The 21,796-nt window shown below is 45.4% G+C and overlaps 1 protein-coding gene across 1 annotated transcript in view; it reads right to left on the bottom strand.

The window, feature by feature from the left end:
* NPR2 (natriuretic peptide receptor 2) overlaps positions 1-21,796 on the bottom strand; it is a 393,621-nt gene that overhangs the window by 185,642 nt on the left and 186,183 nt on the right. Inside the window, exons 2-3 of the mRNA XM_029583214.1 lie at positions 6,533-6,729; positions 6,035-6,148 (exon numbers count right to left, since the gene is read on the bottom strand). Of these exons, the coding sequence (XP_029439074.1) occupies positions 6,035-6,148; positions 6,533-6,729 (311 nt within the window). The remainder of the gene's footprint in view (positions 1-6,034; positions 6,149-6,532; positions 6,730-21,796) is intronic.

Raw genomic sequence — 21,796 nt, 5'->3', positions numbered from 1 at the left:
GAGGAGCAGCAGACTGTTCTTTGGGTGTCTCTGCGTCCGGTGGTACATGAAAGAAATTCCGTTCCCTCTTCTCCTGCAGCCCTCAAATGAGTTCCAGGGCATTCACCTGCTTTCTCTTCCTCGTTGTGTCTACACAATGATTGCGGCATCCACATTTCACATGTCTTTTCTTAAACGCTGGGATTTCTGCACCACAGGGATATAAATTGCTTAAACAAACAAATAAATAAATAAGGGGCCCGTTTTCAGCTCGGCTGGTTAGCTGGATAAACAGACACCGCTATCTTAAAATTAGACGATTATATTTATCCAGCTAAATTTAGGACAGCCCCAAGGCCTGACCAGAGTTAGCCACATAAATTAAGCGGTTAACTCCACTCCTCCTCGGAACGCTTAGCTTATTTTATTTATTTATTTTATTTATTTGTAAGCTTTTATATACAGAAGTTTGGTACTGGCCTTCACTCCGGTTAACTTAATCGGCTAACTCCACTCCTCCTCAGAACACTTAACTTAAGCGGCTAACTCCACTCCTCCTCGGAACGCTTAACTTAAGCGGCTAACTCCACTCCTCCACGAAACGCTTAACTTAAGCGGCTAACTCCACTCCTCCTCAGAACACTTAACTTAAGCGGCTAACTCCACTCCTCCTCGGAACGCTTAACTTAAGCGGCTAACTCCACTCCTCCACGAAACGCTTAACTTAAGCGGCTAACTCCACTCCTCCTCGGAAAGCTTAACTTAAGCGGCTAACTCCACTCCTCCTCGGAAATCTTAACTTAAGCGGCTAACTCCACTCCTCCACGGAAATCTTAACTTAAGCGGCTAACTCCACTCCTCCTCGGAACGCTTAACTTAAGCGGCTAACTCCACTCCTCCACGGAAATCTTAACTTAAGCGGCTAACTCCACTCCTCCTCGGAATGCTTAACTTAAGCGGCTAACTCCACTCCTCCTCGGAAATCTTAACTTAAGCGGCTAACTCCACTCCTCCTCGGAACGCTTAACTTAAGCGGCTAACTCCACTCCTCCACGGAAATCTTAACTTAAGCGGCTAACTCCACTCCTCCTCGGAACGCTTAACTTAATCGGCTAACTCCACTCCTCCTCGGAACGCTTAACTTAAGCGGCTAACTCCACTCCTCCTCGGAACGCTTAACTTAAGCAGCTAACTCCACTCCTCCTCGGAACTCTTAATTTAAGCGGCTAACTCCACTCCTCCTCGGAACGCTTAACTTAAGCAGCTAACTCCACTTCTCTTCGGAACTCTTAATTTAAGCGGCTAACTCCACTCCTCCTCGGAACGCTTAACTTAAGCGGCTAACTCCACTCCTCCTCGGAACGCTTAACTTAAGCAGCTAACTCCACTTCTCTTCGGAACTCTTAATTTAAGCGGCTAACTCCACTCCTCCTCGGAATGCTTAACTTAAGTGGCTAACTCCACTCCTCCTCAGAATGCTTAACTTAAGCGGCTAACTCCACTCCTCCTTGGAATGCTTCTTGCCTGCCCACACAACACCCCCTTCTTATCAGGCTAAATATAGCCATGTCAGCCATTTAAATGGATAACTATTACGTTATCCAGCTAAATGCTTTTGAATATGGACCTCTAAATAAATAAATACTGCCTTGATCTGAAAAGAGATTATTTGTGGAAGGGAAGAGTGGACTGTCAATTACACTGAACTAAGAAAGCAATGAGACTGAGAGATTTTGCAGCTAATCCTTTTTATCCCAAGGAGCAATGAATTAAAGAAGGAGGACCTAATCTCAGACCAATGACAAACTGTTGCCACCTTCAGAGGAAGCCATTTCTTATTCAAATTAGGTAACATTTTGTCAACAGAGATTGTCATGGCTACAATTATATTTATGTTATTTTCGAACTGGACAAGCTCTTGGGGGTAGGGGAAGAAGAAATGCTGATTCTGGTGTGCAGTCTGCAGAATCTGTAAACCCTAGCGGAGAGATGGGGGAGATATGATAGGTTCATGGTTTAAATCTAGAAATCTGTGTTATAGCCCAAGGGTAAGTAACTCCAGTCATTGAGTGCCACAGACAGTTCTGGTTTTCAGGATATCCACATTGACTATGCATGAGATAGATTTGCATACAATGGAGGCAGTGCAGGAAATGCATCTCACGCACCTTCATCATGCATATCCTGAAAAACCAGACGTGAGCCCTTCTTGTTGTGGCACAGTTGACGTAGCCTCACAGGCAAGTCCACGAGGCCTGTGCCGACAGCTGGAGAATGCACTGTTACAGCCCCAGTCGCTTACGCAGCAACCGGGTCCTTACCTTCCCCACGGGTCTCTTCCAGCGCCGCGAGCCGCGCGATTCCGGGCGGGCCTGGCCGCATGGCAGCGGCGTCCTTCTCGTGGAGACGCCGGCTCAGCCCGATGGTAGCTCCGCCCCCTGCAGGGGAACACGCGCGCGCGCGCGAAGCCAGGCCTCTTAAAGGTCCAGCACCCGGAAGTCCTGAAATGCCCCTTGCTCTGACGTAAGCCCCGGCGGGGGATTTAAGCTCGCAGCTTCCTTCCTTGCTTTGCCTTGCAACGTGGTCACTCCTTGGAGAGAGTTAGTTGCTGTTCCTGAGTTCCTGATCCTGGTTTGTCTCACGATTCTGCCTGTCTGCTGCCTGTCCTGATCCTGGTTTGTCTCACGATTCTGCCTGACTGCTGCCTGTCCTGATCCTGGTTTGTCTCACGATTCTGCCTGATTGCTGCCTGTCCTGATCCTGGTTCGTCTCACGGATTCGTTTCTAGCTGCCTGCCCAGACTCCGGTACGCCTCCTCGTCTCAGTCTTCTGCTGCCAGTCCTGACCTCTGTCCGCTCCAGGTACCGTCCACGCCAGTGACTCTCCTAAGTCCCAGCGGTCCGGGTCCCTACGGGCTCCTCCTGGGGGGACCTCGGGCTTCCAGGGCGAAGCCACCTAAGTCCTAGCGACCCGGGCCTTAACAGCTCCTCTGGTAGGGTCACGGGTTTCCAGGTGAAGATCCATCCCTCGCTGAGTGTGTCTGCCTTCCGACCGTCTCTTCTTGCCGGTCGGCCCAAGAATCCACATCCAGACCATAACATGCACTTTGGTGTGGGTCGGGCTAAGGCTTCACCTAGACCCAACCGCTTCTCCCATGGGTTGAGCCTTTGTGTTCTGGCAGCTGGCAAGACTTATGGCAAGGCTTGAGCTAGACGAGGCCAGAAACAGGACTGGAGACAAGGCTGAAGATGAGCTGGATGAGGCAAGGCTGAAGGCAGGCCAACGAAACAAGGCTTAGGCAACTGGACGAGGCAAGATGACCTGTTGCTGAGGCAAGGCAGGAAGGTCTGCGAGACCCTTTTATAGGGCTGAAGAGATTATGTCATTGCTGGGTGCCACAGAGTCTTCTGCAGCAGGCCCTTTAAATAAGGACACGTCAGGCGCACACGTGCCTAAGAGGGAAGATGGAAGTGGCATCTGTGCCACGTGGCAGCTCCTGAGTAGGATGAGTGAAGCCGCTCACGGGGTCATCTCATGAGCAGTGAATGTAACAGCACCTTCCCTTCTAAGCCTCCTCCCTGAACCTCCTATCTTTGGATTCTGGGGAGACATCAATGGTATATATTTCCTGGCTTCTTGGGTCAACAGCTGGCAAAATGTCCCTGTGCTGCACAGTAGAGGCAGAGGTTATGCAGTCTTCATCTCTGTTTCTTTTCTTCACAGAGCTGTGTCCTGTTCAACTGCATGGGCTCCTCAAAGGTGACAACCCTCGAAGGGTCTGAGATTGGCTCCAGGGGGTTCAGAGGCTTGGAAGTCACAGGAATGGCTTCTTCTCTTGAGTTTGTTCCTGGAATCTTAGATCAACTCGGATAGCCAAGGCAACTAATGCTTCTAGGGATGGAGAAAGGTCCCAAACTGCCAGTTCATCTTTTATTCTTCCAGATAATCCTTGCCAGAAAATGGTTGTTTGGTTGTCATCACCCAAACCGAGCTCAGAAGCTAAGGTACCAAATTCATAGAAACATAGAAACATAGAAATGACGGCAGAAGAAGACCAAACGGCCCATCCAGTCTGCCCAGCAAGCCTCTCACATTTTTTCTCTCATACTTATCTGTTTCTCTTAGCTCTTGGTTCTATTTCCCTTCCACCCCCAGCATTAATGTAGAGAGCAGTGATGGAGCTGCATCCAAGTGAAATATCTAGCTTAATTAGTTAGGGGTAGTAACCGCCGCAATAAGCAAGCTACACCCATGCTTATTTGTTTTACCCAGACTATGTTATACAGCCCTTATTGGTTGTTTTTCTTTTCCCCTGCCGTTGAAGCAGAGGGCTATGCTGGAAATGCGTGATGTATCAGTCTTTCTCCCATGCCGTTGAAGCAGAGAGCCATGCTGGATATGCATCGAAAGTGAAGTATCAGGCACATTTGGTTTGGGGTAGTAACCGCCGTAAAATTTGGTTTGGGGTAGTAACCGCCGTAAAATTCTACTGCATACTTGCCCACAGTATAAAAGCCTTGACGAATGCAAAGAAGTTCTGTGTCAGAGGATGAGACATGCCCGGGTTTGTCACAGATCAGGCGGAATTGTCATATAAAGTTATCCAAATTTCTAAGAAACAAGTCATCCAGTTCCCACAAGGGAGAAGCCCAGAAAAGAGCAGGACCATTTAACAAGGAAAGAATATTCTGTAATCTTGACACGTTCAGAAAAAAAATGAGCCGGCAGTAGCTTGAAGGGCATTTTGCATATATTGAGGAACCATCTGAACCTCTCGGAGGTGGTGGAAGCTGGATCATGGATTCCTCAGTCTGAATGGTTCACCAGAGCTAATACTGGGACTGGACCTGGGAGGTGGTACTGTACTGTGTACATATGCTGGGTCAGAACCTGAAGTAGCCCAGTCAGATGATCAAACTGCTGCAGGAGTTGTTGAGTAAAGTTACATAGGACAGTGGTCAAGGAATTCAACTCGGCCTTTTGCTCCCATACTTGGGCAGCCAATCTGGCAATGGACTGTTGTGGAAACACGTTCGCGGAGCTCATGGCCTCAGCAAATTGTAACAAACAGCATGAGTTTGTTGCTGTGGTACAGCTGACAAAGCCTCACAGGCAAGTCCACGAGGCCTGTGCCAACAGCTGGAGAATGCTCTTTGGTGTGGGCCAGGCTAAGGTTTCACCTAGGCCAAATGCCTCCCCCGTGGGTTGAGCCCTTGGGTTCTGGTAGCTGGCAGGACGTATGGCAAGGCTTGAGCAAGACAAAGTTGAAGAAAGGAGAGGAGACAAGTTTGAAAATGAGCTGGATGAGGCGAGGCTGAGGCAGGGCTGAAGATGAGCTGGATGAGGCAAGGCTGAAGATGAGCTAGACAAGGCAAGGGTGAAGGCAGGCTGACGAGGCAAGACTTAGGTAATTGGATGAGGCAAGTCAACCTGTTGTGAGGCAAAGCAGGAAGGTCTGTAAGGCCCTTTTATAGGGTTGAAGAGATGATATTATCACTGGGCACTGCCAAATCTTCCCACTGTGGGCCCTTTAAATAAGGAGACTTCAGGCGTGCACACACCTAGGGAGGAAGATGGCAGTGGCGTCTATGCCAAGCGGCGGGTCTGGTGTCAGGTGAGTGAAACTGATGCGGGGTTGTCCTGTGAGTGGTGAACATAATATATGTGAGGCACTCAAGGACTGGAAGTGCCTACCCCTGTTAATGCTAACTGGATTCTGGTGAATTTTCAGTCACAACTGAGCAGTTTGTTGAAAATCGAGTCCTATGGAACTTATGACCCCCTTCCCTTTTGTTGGCTCAAAGTATTTTTTTTTCTTACATTTCTTGGATTCCCTTTTCTTTTTGAATAGTTCATGGTCTTTGGACATTATTTCTGCCCAAGGTCCTTCAGCTGCCTGCTAAATTAATCCTGTTATACCAGGGGTGAGATAGATAAACAGACAGACAGATGTGATATGGACATCCTGTTATACCAGGGGCCAGACAGACAGGCACACACACAGACGTGCTGATCCTGTTACAGGACAGAACAGACATAATCAGAGATATCATACCAGAGAATAGTTCAGTTCCACTCCAAACTCTTGCCTGGCTCGCTCAATTAATTTCTTCTGGAACTGGAAGTATTCAGGATCCTGAGGCTCATGATATGTTATTACCAACACCGTCTGCAAACAGGAAGACAAGAAGATGGAGAGAACATGATCATAGCAGTGATGGGGGTCTCTAATCATAGGAGAGATGGAGTGAATGTGATCATGGGAGAGATTTGGAGATCATGGAAGAGATAGGGGACTGTGATCATGAGAGAGATGGGGGTCACCTGATTATCAAAGAGACAGGGGATGACGATCATGAGAGAGATGGAGTAACCACTGTCTTGAGATGGAGCAAATGTTATCATGGTACAAATGGGGGAGTGTGATCATGGGAGAGGCTGGTCTCCATGAATCTCCTCTCTCCCACACTTGGAGGGGGCTGCACTCCACAGTGGGCCTGCTGCTATATATACTATAAGATGGATGGATATGAATGGATAAAGCTGTGCTTACCTTGAATGCCTCCATCAGATGGTCCTGGCTCTGGTTGTTCTGCCAGGGTTTGAAGGTGTCTCTAGTGTTGTCAGCCCTCAAACTCTCCCCATACACATCGATGTAGAAGAAGATGTAATCTCCGTTGGTTAGCTGCTCCTTGTGTGCTCGCAGCATGATCCGATGAAGCATATCCAGAGGGCCACAGATATAAATAACTGCAGGAGAATGGGGACAACAGAGCCATCACTGCCCAGGAACGGAGGATACACACACCCATCTAACTTTCCAATTCGGTTGACAGCCATCACTACCCAGGAACTAAGGATACCCGCATCTCACCTACAATACAGTGGAGAGGGGACCTGTCACTGTCCAGGAACTGAGGACATATTCCCATCAGCAGGGTCAGTAAGGCCATCACTGCCCAAGAATTGAGGACATCCTCCATCCCATCCCCAGTCCCTGGGAGAGGAGCTATCGCTGCCCAAGAACTAAAGACGTCACCTCCATCCCACCCAATTCAGACGTTTTCATGTCCCTGAGGAAGGCGAGGCTTGAAATGTGGTCTGTGTCAAGTCACGCACTGCAAGTTATATATTTTAATTGCGAAAACATACAAAGTTTGGGGACTTTATGCACATGTGGAGGGTCACAATGATGATCATATTGTGGCACCACCAGGAAGACTGAGTAAGTGTTGGTGGCCATTTTTATGAATAGGTACCCCACGTGAATATATATTTTTTCTGTTTGTGAATTTAGCTATTCAGAGGTTGCCATTCAACTGTTTGAACATTACGCACACTCCATGTGGGTAAAATTTACACATTGATAAACAAGGCATGCTGTTTTATCCACTGTGTTTAAAGGCATTCCTGGAGCCAGCTGAGGTCAGAGGAAGAAACAACTCATATTGTATTACAGACAAAGCAGGTGCAAATTTCTGTGAGAGTACGTATTCCCTAGGCAATAATCAAAGCAAAGGTCCCCACTGAATTTTCTCTAACGTGGGAAGATTTGATATTAGCCCCCAGAATGCATCATGTTACACTATGTTTTACAAAGCGTAAATTTGTGTGCATGCAATTACCTGCAGAACAACTCAATATTCAAACTGCATGCATTGCTCCAAACTCTGCAGGTGTTTTCTGCCAGGTACATGTCTAGTTTTACTTTGAAAATTGCTCCAGGAAAAGGTTTTCTCAGAGACTTATGCCTGCTATTTCTGTGGCATAAAGGGAAGGACAGTAGGGCAAAGGGGAGCTGAAAGAGGAGATGGTAGAGGGCAGACAAGTGAGGGCATATTACTGTTGTTATACTGGGTACTGGTAATGTTACTGTTGCTGTTATTCTCAACATTAATAATATTACTGCTACTGTTACCCTCTGTACTGTTAATGTTACTTCTGTTACTTTCACACTTTTAATAATGTTCCTGCTGCTCTTGCTCACAGTGCTGTTAATAATGTTATTGTTACTCTTGGCAATGTTAATATTACTGTTGCTGTTACTCTCTGCACTGTTAATATTGCTATTGCTGTTGTTAGTCTTGGTGCTGTTCATAATGTTACTAAAGTTCTTACTCCCTGTATTACTAATAATCTTATTGCTGTTGTTACTCTCTGTGTTATTAACAGTGTTATTGAATGCTTTGAGCTGATAATGTTACTGTTGCTGTTACTCTCTACACTCTGAATAATGTTATTACTGTTTATGCTATTAATAAATTTACAGCTGCTGTTACTCTCTATGCTGTTAGTAACATTACTACTGCGGTTGCCCTCTATGTTGTTAATAACAATACTGCTGCTGTTACTCTCTATGCTGTTAGTAAAGTTGCTGCTGCTGTTGTTCTCTGTGGTATTAATATTTCTGCTGCTGATACTCTTGATGCTGTTAGTAATGTTACTGTTGCTCTCTATGCTGTTAATGTTACTGGTGCAGTTACTCTCTATACTATTAGCAATGTTACTGCTGATGTTACTTTATGCTGTTAGTAATGTTATTGCTGCTGTTACTCTCTATACTGTTAATAATGTTAATGCTGCTGTTGCCTTCTATGCTGTTAATAATGTTAATGTTGCTGTTTCTCTCTAGGCTGTTAGTAAGGTTACTGCTGCTGTCACTCTCTGTGCTATTAGTAATGTTACTGCTGCTGTCGATCTCTATGCTGTTAGTAATGTTACTGCTGGTGTCACTCTCTGTGATCTTAGTAACATTACTAATGCTTTTACGCTCTATACTGTTAATAATGTTACTATATTGTTGCTTTCTATCCTGTTAGTAATGTTACTGCTGCTGTTGCTTTCTAAGCTGTTATTAATGTTACTGCTGCTGTTGCTCTCTATCAGCAGAACCAGCGGTCACAATTTAAAACTACAGAGAAGAAGACTCAGAACCAATATCAGGAAGTATTTCTTCATGGAGAGAGTGCTGGATGCCTGGAATGCCCTTCCGGAGGAAGTGGTGAAGACCAAAACTGTGAAGGATTTCAAAGGTGTGGGATAATCACTGTGGGGCGGATTTTAAGAGCCCTGCTCGCGTAAATCCGCCCGGATTTACGTGAGCAGGGCCTTGCGCGCCGGTGCGCCTATGTTCCATAGGCCTACCGGCGCGCGCAGAGCCCCGGGACTCGCGTAAGTCCCGGGGTTTTTTGAGGGTGGCGTGTCGGGGGGCGTGTTGGAGCGGCACGGCTTTTTGGGGGCGGGACGTGGCGTTTCGGGGATGGGCCCGGGGGCGTGGTTTCGGCCCGGGGCGGTCCGGGGGCGTGTCCGCGCCCTCCGGAACCACCCCCAGGTCGCATCTCGGCGCGCTAGCGGCCCGCTGGCGCGCGGGGATTTACTTCTCCCTCCGGGAGGCGTAAATCCCTCGACAAAGGTAGGGGGGGGGGGGCTAGATAGGGCCGGGGGGGGGGTTAGATAGAGGAAGGGAGGGGAAGGTGAGGGGAGGGCGAAAGCGAGTTCCCTCCGAGGCCGCTCCGATTTCGGAGCGGCCTTGGAGGGAACGGCGGCAGGCTGCGCGGCTCGGCGCGCACCGGCTACACGAAATCGGCAGCCTTGCGCGCGCCGATCCAGGATTTTAGCGGCTACGCGCGTATCTACTAAAATCCAGCGTACTTTTGTTTGCGCCTGATGCGCCAACAAAAGTACGCGAAGGCGCGCTTTTTTAAAATCTACCCCTGTGGATCCATAAAGTCTAGAAGATGTGAATGAAGAGAAGAGGCATGAGAGTGGCTTGTGGGAATAACAGCTACTACCTGGTGATTAATACACTTATTCAATAAACATACACACGGTTAATGCGACTCCAACATTGCTCTATGCTTCAACGGCAAGAGGAAATGTGGAAAAAAGGATTTGCATTCACAAAAAAGCGGGGGAGTAGCTTGTTTGTTGCAAATAAGCCTGATACTTCACTTGGAATACATATCCAGCGCAGCTCATTGCTTCAACGGCAGGGGGGATGAAGAAAAGAGGATTTATATTCAGCAACAACCAACAAGAACTGAATTGCACAGGCTCGGTAAACAAATAAGCGTGGGAGTAGCTTGCTTATTGCAGCGGTTACTACCCCTAACCAATTAAGCTTGATCACTTAGATGCAGCTCCAGCACTGCTCTCAAGGGCCAAGAGCAACAGATAAGTATGAGAAAAAATAAGGGTGAAAGCTTGCTGGGCAGACTGGATGGGCCATTTGGTCTTCTTCTGCCATCATTTCTATGTTTCTATGCTGTTACTCTCTATGGTATTGGCAATGTTACTGTTACTGTTGCCCTCTATGCTGTTAATGTTACTGCTGCTGTTTCTATCTATGCTATCAGTAATGTTACTATTGCTGTTGCTCTCTTTTCTGTTAGTAATGTTACAGCTGCTGTTGCTCTCTATGCTGTTGCTCTCAATATTATTGCCACTGTTACTGTTGCTGTCTATGCTGTTAATGTTACTGCTGCTGTTACTCTCTATGCTTTTAGAAATGATACTATTGCTGTTGCTCTCTATGCTGTTAATGTTGCTGCTGCAGATGCTCTCTGCTTAGTAATGTTGCTGCTGCTGTTGCTCTCTATGATGTTAGTACTTTTACTCTTGTTGTTGCTTTCTATGCTGTTAATAATGTTATTGCTGCTGTTGCTCTCTATGCTGTTAGTAATATCACTGCTGCTGTTCCTCTCTATGCTGTTATTAATGTTATTGCTGCTGTTACTCTCTATGCTAATAATGTTACTGTTGCTGTTGCTCTTCATGCTGTTAATGTTACTGCTGCTGTTGCTCTCTGTGCTGTTAGTACAATTACTACTGTCGCTCTCTATGCTCTTAATAATGTTACTGCTACTGTTGCTCCCTTTGCTGTTGCTCTCTATATTATTGCCACTGTTACTGTTGCTGTCTATGCTGTTAATGTTACTGCTGCTGTTACTCTCTATGCTTTTAGAAATGTTACTATTGCTGTTGTTCTCTATGCTGTTAATGTTGCTACTGCAGATACTCTCTGCTGTTAGTAATGTTACTGCTGCTGTTCTCTCTATGATGTTAGTACTTTTACTCTTGTTGTTGCTTTCTATGCTGTTAAAAATGTTATTGCTTGTTGTTGCTCTCTATGCTGTTAGTAATATCACTGCTGCTGTTCCTCTCTATGCTGTTAATAATGTAACTACTGCTGTTACTCTGTATATTTAGTAATGTTGCTGGTGCTGTTGATTTCTATGCTGTTAATTTTGTTACTGCTGCTACTGCTCTCTATGCTAATAATGTTGCTGCTGCTGTTGCTCTCTATGCCGTTAATAATCTTACTGCTCCTGTTCCTCTCTATGCTGTTATTAATGTTATTGCTGCTGTTACTCTCTATGCTAATAATGTTGCTGCTGCTGTTGCTCTTCATGCTGTTAATGTTACTGCTATTGTTGCTCTCTGCGCTGTTAGTAACATTACTACTGTTGTCGCTCTCTGTGCTCTTAATAATGTTACTGCTACTGTTGCTCTCTATGCTGTTAATGTTACTGCTATTGTTCCTCTTTATGTTCTTAATAATGTTACTGCTGCTGTCACTCTCTATTAACCTTTAGGGACATCCACACAGTATTGCATACTCTAATCTTCTCAAACCTAACACATTGTAACTCTTTATTACTCAGTTTTCCCACAAATACCCTAAAACCATTACAATTATTATATAATGAAGCTGCAAGATCGCTGCTAGGAACTAGGAAATTTGATCACATTACACCCTCGCTGATTTCTCTGCACTGGCTGCCAGTATAATCATGAATCTATTTTAAAGTGATATTCAGAATCATTCACTCCAGTGACACCAGTATGATTGGTGTGACATTACAAACACACACCTCAGTGAACATTAAGATCTCAATAAAAGGACTAACTGTTCCCACAATAAGGAGCACACATCTGTTGTAAGTAAGAGGACTGTGTGTTCTCCATCACAGGCCCAAAACTTTGGAACTCTCTACCTGAAATGTTACGTTTGATACCAGATAGAAAGAGATTTAAATGTGAGCTAAAAACATGGCTGTTCAAAAATGCATACAACCTAACATAAAATAATCAGAATGCAGAGAACAACAATAATAAGAAAGGCAAAAGAATTCAATTGAAGCATGGGGTATAAATTTAACGAGTGAATGTAAGAACCCCAAAGCAACACACTGGCTATTCTGTAAAATTTGCTGTGTTATTATTATATGTTGTATAGCTCTGTCCTAGATCTTTAGTTAATATGTAATGGACCATGAATGTTGATTATATAGCTATAAATGTTATTTTTGAAAACCATTGTGATCTTTACATGGAACAATCTATATAAATAAAAATGTAAAATAGTTTGGACGTAATCGATAATCTCAGAAACTACTGCACCAATTGCTTTCAAATTTGGACACAACCTTGCTTTCACTTTCGGCAAGGTTCTTCTCTGTCTAGATTACATACATGTCAAACGGTTACAGATAAAAACATGTTTTTACATGTGTGTGGGGAAAACAGCAACATCTGTTGGACAGACATGCAATACTCCTTCTACACAACAGTTTAAAAAATCACTAAAAACCTATTTATTTCAGAAAGCCTATAGTTTATTCTCTAATTCATAAAATTAACACTCACTTATCTCCCACATTGTCACTATCTACCTTCAATAGATAATATCCATAAGAAATAATACTTTACATTCAATCCAATTTTACTGTTTAAAGTCGTAGGGCATGAATGTTTATTGTACTATTATTTTAATGTTAATGTTAATTTGTTTTATTTTTTAAGTTTATTCATTATGTATGTTTGGTTGTAAACCGTTTTGATTAATTCTTTTGAATTGTAAAGGCGGTTTATAAACATTTTTAAATAAATAAATAAATACACGCTATCTACCTTGGGAAATGAAGCTGCTGTACTGCGCATGCACGGGCGGGAGCGCACGTCGGGCACAGCGGGCCCAACACGGCGCTGGGAGGAGCAGCAGCGGCGGACCGGCAGCAATATCAGGCGTGGTGGTGTCGGCCGGCAGAACTTCGACACCTGGGAGGAGCTGCGGTGGTGATCTGGTACGGCTCACGTGCACGACAGGGAGGGATCCTCGCTGACCTCGCGTCTTCGGGAGCGGGCCACGCAGAACCGCACAAGAGGGAGAGGGATGGGGGGATCAGCTGGGAGGGCATTGCGAGCGGGAGGGGATCAGAGTCAGGGAAGGAGATTCAGAGAGGGTGCGGTGTCACTGACGAAAGGATAGGGAGTAGGCGGGGAGAGGTGACAATGAGGGGAGGGAGAATGAAGGGGGCGGTGAGTGTCAGGGGAGAGACACAGAGGGGAGAGGTGACTGTGAGGGGTGAGAGTTGGAGTGGGGACAGGGGAGTGAAGGGGGGGTTAGTGACCAAAGGGGGAGGGGTGAGTGTGAGGGGAAGAGTTGGAGTGGGGACAGGGGAGGAAAGGGGGGTTGAGTGACCAAGGGGGAGGACGATATGTGACTGAGGTGTATGACCAAGGGGAAGGGGGAGGGGGGGGAAAAGAACCTGACTCTGCCACTGCAACGCGTGGCCGGGTACCGCTAGTGGGATATAAAATATCTAAATAAATAAATAAATAAATAATGTTGCTGCTGCTGTTACTTTCTATGATGTTAGTAATGTTACTGCTGCTATTATTCTCGATGCTGTTAGTAATGTTACTGCTGCTGTTGCTCTCAATGCTGTTAGTAATGTTACTGCTGCTGTTGCTTTCTATGCTGTTAGTAATGTTACACTGCTCTTGCTTTCTATTGTTAGTAATGTTACTGCTGCTGTTGCTTTCTATGCTGTTAGTAATGTTACACTGCTCTTGCTTTCTATTGTTAGTAATGTTACTGCTGCTATTATTATCGATGCTGTTAGTAATGTTACTGCTGCTGTTGCTCTCAATGCTGTTAGTAATGTTACTGCTGCTGTTGCTTTCTATGCTGTTAGTAATGTTACACTGCTCTTGCTTTCTATTGTTAGTAATGTTACTGCTGCTGTTGCTCTCTATGCTTAGTAATGTTACTGTTGCTATTACTCTCTATGCTGTTAATAATGTTATGTTGCTGTTGCTCTCTATGCTGTTAGTAATGTTACACTGCTCTTGCTTTCTATTGTTAGTAATGTTACTGCTGCTGTTACTTTCTATGCTGTTAGTAATGCTACTGCTGCTGTTGCTCTCAATGCTGTTAGTAATGTTACTGCTGCTGTTGCTGTCTATGCTGTTAGCAATGTTACTGCTGCTATTGCTCTCTATGCTTTTAGTAATGTTACACTGCTCTTGTTTTCTATTGTTAGTAATGTTATGCTGCTGTTACTTTCTATGCTGTTAGTAATGTTACTGCTGCTATTGCTCTCTATGCTGTTAGTAATGTTACTGCTGCTATTGCTCTCTATGCTGTCAGTAATGTTACTGCTGCTGTTGCTGTCTATGCTGTTAGTAATGTTACTGCTGCTATTGCTCTCTATGCTGTTAGTAATGTTACACTGCTCTTGTTTTCTATTGTTAGTAATGTTATGCTGCTGTTACTTTCTATGCTGTTAGTAATGTTACTGCTGCTGTTGCTCTCTATGCTGTTAGTAATGTTACACTGCTCTTGTTTTCTAATGTTAGTAATGTTATGTTGTTGTTGCTCTCTACTCTGTTAGTAATTTTACACTTCTCTTGCTTTCTATTGTTAGTAACGTTACTGCTGGTGTTACTTTCTATGCTGTTAGTAATGATACTGCTGCTGCTGCTGCTATCTATCCTGTTAGTAATGTTACTACTGCTGTTGCTCTCTATGCTGTTAGTAATGTTACACTGCTCTTGCTTTCCATTGTTAGTAATGTTACTGCTGCTGTTACTTTCTATGCTGTTAGTAATGTTACTGCAGCTGTTGCTCTCTATGCTGTTAGTAATGTTACGTTGCTGTTAGAACATAAGAACATAAGAAATTGCCATGCTGGGTCAGACCAAGGGTCCATCAAGCCCAGCATCCTGTTTCCATCAGAGGTCAACCAGGCCACAAGAACCTGGCAATTACCCAAACACTAAGAAGATCCCATGCTACTAATGCAATTAATAGCAGTGGCTATTCCCTAAGTAAACTTGATTAATAGCCATTAATGGACTTCTCCTCTAAGAACTTATCCAAACCTTTATTGAACCCATCTACACTAACTGCACTAACCACATCCTCTGGCAACAAATTCCAGAGCTTTATTGTGCGCTGAGTGAAAAAGAATTTTCTCCGATTAGTCTTAAATGTGTTACTTGCTAACTTCATGGAATGCCCCCTAGTCCTTCTATTATTCGAAAGTGTAAATAACCAATTCACATCTACTCGTTCAAGACTTCTCATGATTTTAAAGACCTCTATCATATCCCCCCTCAACCATCTCTTCTCCAAGCTGAACAGCCCTAACCTCTTCAGCCTTTTCTCATAGGGGAGCTGTTCCATCCTCTTTATCATTGTGGTTGCCCTTCTCTGTACCTTCTCCATAGCAACTATATATTTTTTGAGATGCGGCGACCAGAATTGTACACAGTATTCAATATGCGGTCTCACCATGGAGCGATATAGAGGCATTATGACATTTTCCGTTTTATTAACCATTCCCTTCCTAATAATTCCTAACATTCTGTTTGCTTTTTTGACTGCCGCAGCACACTGAGCCAATTATTTTAAAGTATTATCCACTATGATGCCTAGATCTTTTTCCTAGGTGGTAGTTCCTAATATGGAACCTAACATCGTGTAAATACGCAAGGGTTATTTTTCCCTATATGCAACACCTTGCACTTGTCCACATTAAATTTCATCTGCCATTTGGATGTCCAATCTTCTAGTCTTGCAAGTTCATCCTGTAATGTATTACAATCCGCTTTTGATTTAACTACTCTGAATAATTTTGTATCATCCGCAAATTTGATAACCTCACTCGTCATATTCCTTTCCAGATCATTTATATATATATATTGAAAAGCACTGGTCCAAGTACTGATCCCTGAGGCACTCCACTGTTTACCCTTTTCCACTGAGAAAATTGACCATTTAATCCTACTCTCTGTTTCTTGTCTTTTAACCAGTTTGTAATCCACGAAAGGACATCGCCTCCTATCCCATGACTTAAGAACATAAGAAAATGCTATACTGGGTCAGACCAAGGGTCCATCAAGCCCAGCATCCTGTTTCCAACAGTGGCCAATCCAGGCCATAAGAACCTGGCAAGTACCCAAAAACTAAGTCTATTCCATGTTACCATTGCTAATGGCAGTGGCTATTCTCTGTGAACTTAATAGCAGGTAATGGACTTCTCCTCCAAGAACTTATCCATTCCTTTTTTAAACCCAGCTATACTAACTGCACTAACCACATCCTCTGGCAACAAATTCCAGAGTTTAATTGTGCGTTGAGTAAAAAAGAACTTTCTCTGATTAGTTTTAAATGTGCCCCATGCTAACTTCATGGAGTGCCCCCTAGTCTTTCTACTATTCGAAAGAGTAAATAACCGATTCACATCTACCCGTTCTAGACCTCTCATGATTTTAAACGTCTCTATCATATCCCCCCCTCAGTCGTCGCTTCTCCAAGCTGAAAAAGTCCTAACCTCTTTAATCTTTCCTCATAGGGGAGCTGATCCATTCCCCTTATCATTTTGGTAGCCCTTCTCTGTACTTTCTCCATCGCAATTATATCTTTTTTGAGATGCGGCGACCAGAATTGTACACAGTATTCAAGGAGTGGTCTCACCATGGAGCGATACAGAGGCATTATGACATTTTCTGTTTTATTCACCATTCCCTTTCTAATAATTCCCAACATTCTGTTTGCTTTTTTGACTGCCGTAGCACACTGAGCCGACGATTTCAATGTGTTATCCACTATGACACCTAGATCTCTTTCTTGGGTTGTAGCACCTAATATGGAACCCAACATTGTGTACTTATAGCATGGGTTATTTTTCCCTATATGCATCACCTTGCACTTACCCACATTAAATTTCATCTGCCATTTGGATGCCCAATTTTCCAGTCTCACAAGGTCTTCCTGCAATTTATCACAATCTGCTTGTGATTTAACTACTCTGAACAATTTTGTGTCATCTGAAAATCTGATTATCTCACTCGTCATATTTCTTTCCAGATCATTTATAAATATATTGAAAAGTAAGGATCCCAATACAGATCCCTGAGGCACTCCACTGTCCACTCCCTTCCACTGAGAAAATTGCCCATTCAATCCTACTCTCTGTTTCCTGTCTTTTAGCCAGTTTGTAATCCACGAAAGGACATCGCCACCTATCCCATGACTTTTTACTTTTCCTAGAAGCCTCTCATGAGGAACTTTGTCAAACGCCTTCTGAAAATCCAGGTATACTATATCTACCGGTTCACCTTTATCCACATGTTTATTAACTCCTTCAAAAAAGTGAAGCAGATTTGTGAGGCAAGACTTCCCTTGGGTAAATCCATGTTGACTGTGTTCCATTAAATCATGTCTTTCTATATGCTCTATGATTTTGATCTTGAGAATAGTTTCCACTATTTTTCCCAGCACTGAAATCAGGCTCACTGGTCTATAGTTACCCGATTCACCCCTGGAGCCTTTTTTAAATATTGGGGTTACATTGGCCACCCTCCAGTCTTTAGGTACAATGGATGTGTTACGCTTGGGCTGAGTTCAGGGGTAGTGAACACCACCCAAAAGGGTGGCTCCAGGTGGAGAGAGACAGGGATGGATGGAAACCGTGTCTGGGTCCCGGCTGGGTCAGGGCAGACAGCAAGTAGCAGTGTCTGGGTCTAGGCTGGGTCAGGGCAGGCGGCAGTTAGCAGGGTCTGGGTCCAGGCTGGGTCAGGGCAGGAGGCAGATAGCAGTGTCTAGGTTCAGGCTGGGTCAGGGCAGGCGGCAGATAGCAGTGTCTAGGTTCAGGCTGGATCAGGGCAGGCAGCAGATAGCAGTGTCTAGGTTCAGGCTGGGTCAGGGCAGGTGGCAGAGCAAGGCAGGTCAGAAGGCCCGTAGGCCACACACACACAGAAGGCCCGTAGGCCAGACACCGTAAGCGGGGCAAGGCAGGTCAGAAGGCCCGTAGGCACACACCGTAAGTGGGGCAAGGCAGGTCAGAAGGCCCGTAGGCCACACACCGTAAGCGGGGCAAGGCAGGTCAGAAGGCCCGTAGGCCACACACCGTAAGCGGGGCAAGGCAGGTCAGAAGGCCCGTAGGCCACACACACACAGAAGGCCCGTAGGCCACACACCATAAGCGGGGCAAGGCAGGTCAGAAGGCCCGTAGGCCACACCCACACAGAAGGCCCGTAGGCCACACACAGTAAGCAGGGCAGAGAGCCCGTAGGCCAGACACACACAGACGTAGAGCAGAGGGCCCGTAGGACTGCACGCACAGTAAGCAAGGCAGGGCAGGGCAGAAGGTCCGAAGACCATACACAGCACAAGGTAGAAGGCCCGAAGGCCGCGCAAGGCAAGGCAAGGCAAGGCAAGACAAGACAGAAGGCCCGAAGGCCGCGCAGGCAAGGCAAGGCAAGACAGAAGGCCCGAAGGCCGCGCAAGGCAAGGCAAGGCAAGACAAGGTAGAAGGCCCGAAGGCCACGCAAGGCAAGGCAAGGCAAGACAAGGTAGAAGGCCCGAAGGCCACGCAAGGCAAGGCAAGGCAAGACAAGGTAGAAGGCCCGAAGGCACGCAAGGCAAGGCAAGGCAAGACAAGGGAGAAGGCCACGCAAGGCAAGGCAAGGCAAGACAAGGTAGAAGGCCCGAAGGCCATGCAAGGCAAGGCAAGACAAGACAAGGTAGAAGGCCCGAAGGCCGCGCAAGGCAAGGCAAGGCAAGGCAAGACAAGGTAGAAGGCCCGAAGGCCGCACAAGGCAAGGCAAGACAGAAGGCCCGAAGGCCACGCAAGGCAAGGCAAGGCAAGACAAGGTAGAAGGCCCGAAGGCCACGCAAGGCAAGGCAAGACAGAAGGCCCGAAGGCCCAAGGCAAGGCTAGGCAAAGCAAGGTCAAAGGACCACACGCACAGCAAGCAAGGAAGGCTAGAGCAGGGAGCCCAGGCGAGCTCGATGCCGAAGCACTGAGGGAACTGTCAGGCAGGGCTATAAGGGAAAGCCCAGAACATAGAGAGGAGAAGGGAGATAGACTGGCCTGTCAGGAGAGCAAGCTCTAGAGGGGACCCCTGGTGGGTGAGGCGGTTGCACAGCAGCCATAGCCGTAACAGGATGATTTTTTTATTTTTTTTTTATTTGAATTTCAACAAATTTTACATTAAGACAATGTTACTGCAACATCTCAAAAAGCAATATAATTCCAAGTTAAACTTCCCAAACTTGGGCTTAAACAGTAACTCAATCATCTATATTATTATAAGAAATCTTGGAGAGACAAGACCAATAAAGCAGATATTGCGGTAAATAATTTCAATCAAATAAACAATGGATGATTTTAATGATAGGTTACAAATTTTAACTAATAGATCAGAAATTTCATTTTTTAGTTCCTTCAGTACCCTAAGATGCATACCATCTGGTTCAGGTGATTTGCCACTCTCAGTTTGTCAGTCTGGCCTACTACATCTTCCAGGTTCGCAGTGATTTCGTTCAGTTCGTCTGACTCATCACCCCTGAAAACCATCTCCAGAACTGGTATCTCTCCCAAGATCCTCATTAGTAACATGAAAGCAAAGAATTCATTTAGTCTTTCTGCAATGGCCTTATCTTCCTTAGGAGCCCCTTTAACCCCTCTATCATCTAATGGTCCAACCGACTCCCTCACAGGTTTTTTGCTTTGGATATATTTTAAAAAGTTTTATTATGAGTTTTTGCCTCTATGGCCAACTTCATTTCAAATTCTCTCTTCGCTTGTCTTATCAATGTTTACACTTAACTTGGCAATGCTTATGTTTATCCTATTTTCTTCAGATGGATCCTTCTTCCAGTTTTTGAAGGATGTTTTTTTGGCTAAAATAGCCTCTTTCACCTCACCTTTTAACCATGATGGTAATCGTTTTGCCTTCCTTCCACCTTTCTTAATGTGTGGAATACATATGGACTGTGCCTCTAGGATTGTATTTTTAAACAAAGTCCAAGCCTGTTGAACACTTTTAACCTTTGTTCCTGTCTATGCTGTTAGTAACATTACTGCTGTTGTTGCTCTCTATGCTGTTAGTAATGTTACTGCTGTTGTTGCTCTCTATGCTGTTAGTAATGTTACTGCTGCTGTTGTTCTCTATACTGTTAGTAACATTACTGCTGTTGCTGCTCTGGGTGCTAACATTACTTGTACAATGTTTGCATGTCCCCTACATCCCTTAGAGCCTTTCCTTCCTTCTATCCTTCTAGCTACACTGCTTTGCTCACAGTGATATCCGCCAGCCAGAAAGGTTATTGCCAGCTCTTGAATACAGTAGCATGTTAAGCCTGCTCTCTTCCTCTGTGCTGGCCCCAGGTCCCACTTTGCTTTGTGCTGTCTGTAAATCCTTCTGTATTCTCTTCACATCCATTCCCTGGCCACTGATATACGGAGTCAGGCACTGGAAAGCGGGTCAGTGTGGAAGGCGTCAATACACCAAGCACAGAAGAGAGGGAGGAGGAAACCCTGCAAACTGATTGGTTAACTAGTTGAGCCTATAACATGCCTGGTCAAGAATGCATTGGGCTCCATTATCGATACTAACCAGACAGAGGAGAGCATTATCAGGGCTTGAAGATGTCACAAAAGCTGGTGCACTTCCTTCTAGCTTCAAGAGCCAGTAAAGCTTTGGTCCAGGGACCAGCTGCCTTCTCTCAGCCAATCTGGTAAATCTCAAAGAGCACACCCTGGGGGATGGTCTTCCTTTTCTGCCCTTCCATGGAGCAAAAGAAGGTGGCAAAGCTGTGCACTGGTGCAGTTTCCAAACTCTCTATCTTTTGCCCAGCTATTTAATTCCTTGCAACTTCTATAATGCAAGACATTCCCACGAAAACAGTCCTGAAAGCAAACTCTACTGGGGTACTTTCTCTCAATCCCTACCTGCAGTCTTGGAGGTGGGAGTAGCACCCCAGGACGTCTTGGTGAAAGGATTTGCTTCCAGGAATTGCTCTGAGATGTTGGTCCCTTGCAGAAGGTGCACACTTTCAGAATTATGCAAACTGATTTGCTGGCATTTTTTTTATTTTGTTAAGCTGTTCTTCAATCTGGACCCAAGTGTCTTGCTGAAAAGCCGGTGATGGGAGCTGGGACCCTCTCAGCTTCCTTTCTATTTGTTTGCTCCTGGACAGTGCTGGAAACAACACAGAGTCCCATCCAGCCCAGCCAAGGTGCCTGAACCAGGCTCTAGAGCGGGAGGCTCCATGCCACTGCAGTCTCTGGCCTCTCTGCGGAGACTGCAAACGAGAGGACCAGTGATTTCTGTGACATGGACACCTGTCCCTGGGAAGGGACTCTCCACACAGGCCACCACATGTCTTTCAGCTTTTTAAAAAAATGTTGAAAGCAGGACATTCGAGCTTTCCGTTTTCAAAATAACTATAGCATCACCTCGTCCTCCATGGAGTCAAGTGGCAGGATGTTAACCCCTCACACACACCCCTAACTGTAAAGATCTCAATCTCATCCAAAAGCTCAGTTCACGGATCCCACGTTTAGAATAGAGGCTGAGATTCAAGCAAGCCATCACAGCAGCCTGGCAGCCCCACCACTCATCTCACCATCCTTCAGAGAGTCAGGAGTTCCCTTCACTCCCAACCCGAGCTAGATTTAAATCAGTGACCGGGTGATGAAAGTTTCTATAAACCCTGTCCCAATTCTCTTGTGCCTTC

Source organism: Rhinatrema bivittatum, chromosome 1 (assembly GCF_901001135.1).
Source record: "Rhinatrema bivittatum chromosome 1, aRhiBiv1.1, whole genome shotgun sequence".
NCBI lineage: Eukaryota > Metazoa > Chordata > Amphibia > Gymnophiona > Rhinatrematidae > Rhinatrema > Rhinatrema bivittatum.
Note: the sequence above shows the minus strand (reverse complement) of the source record. Positions and strands in the feature narration are given on the sequence as shown.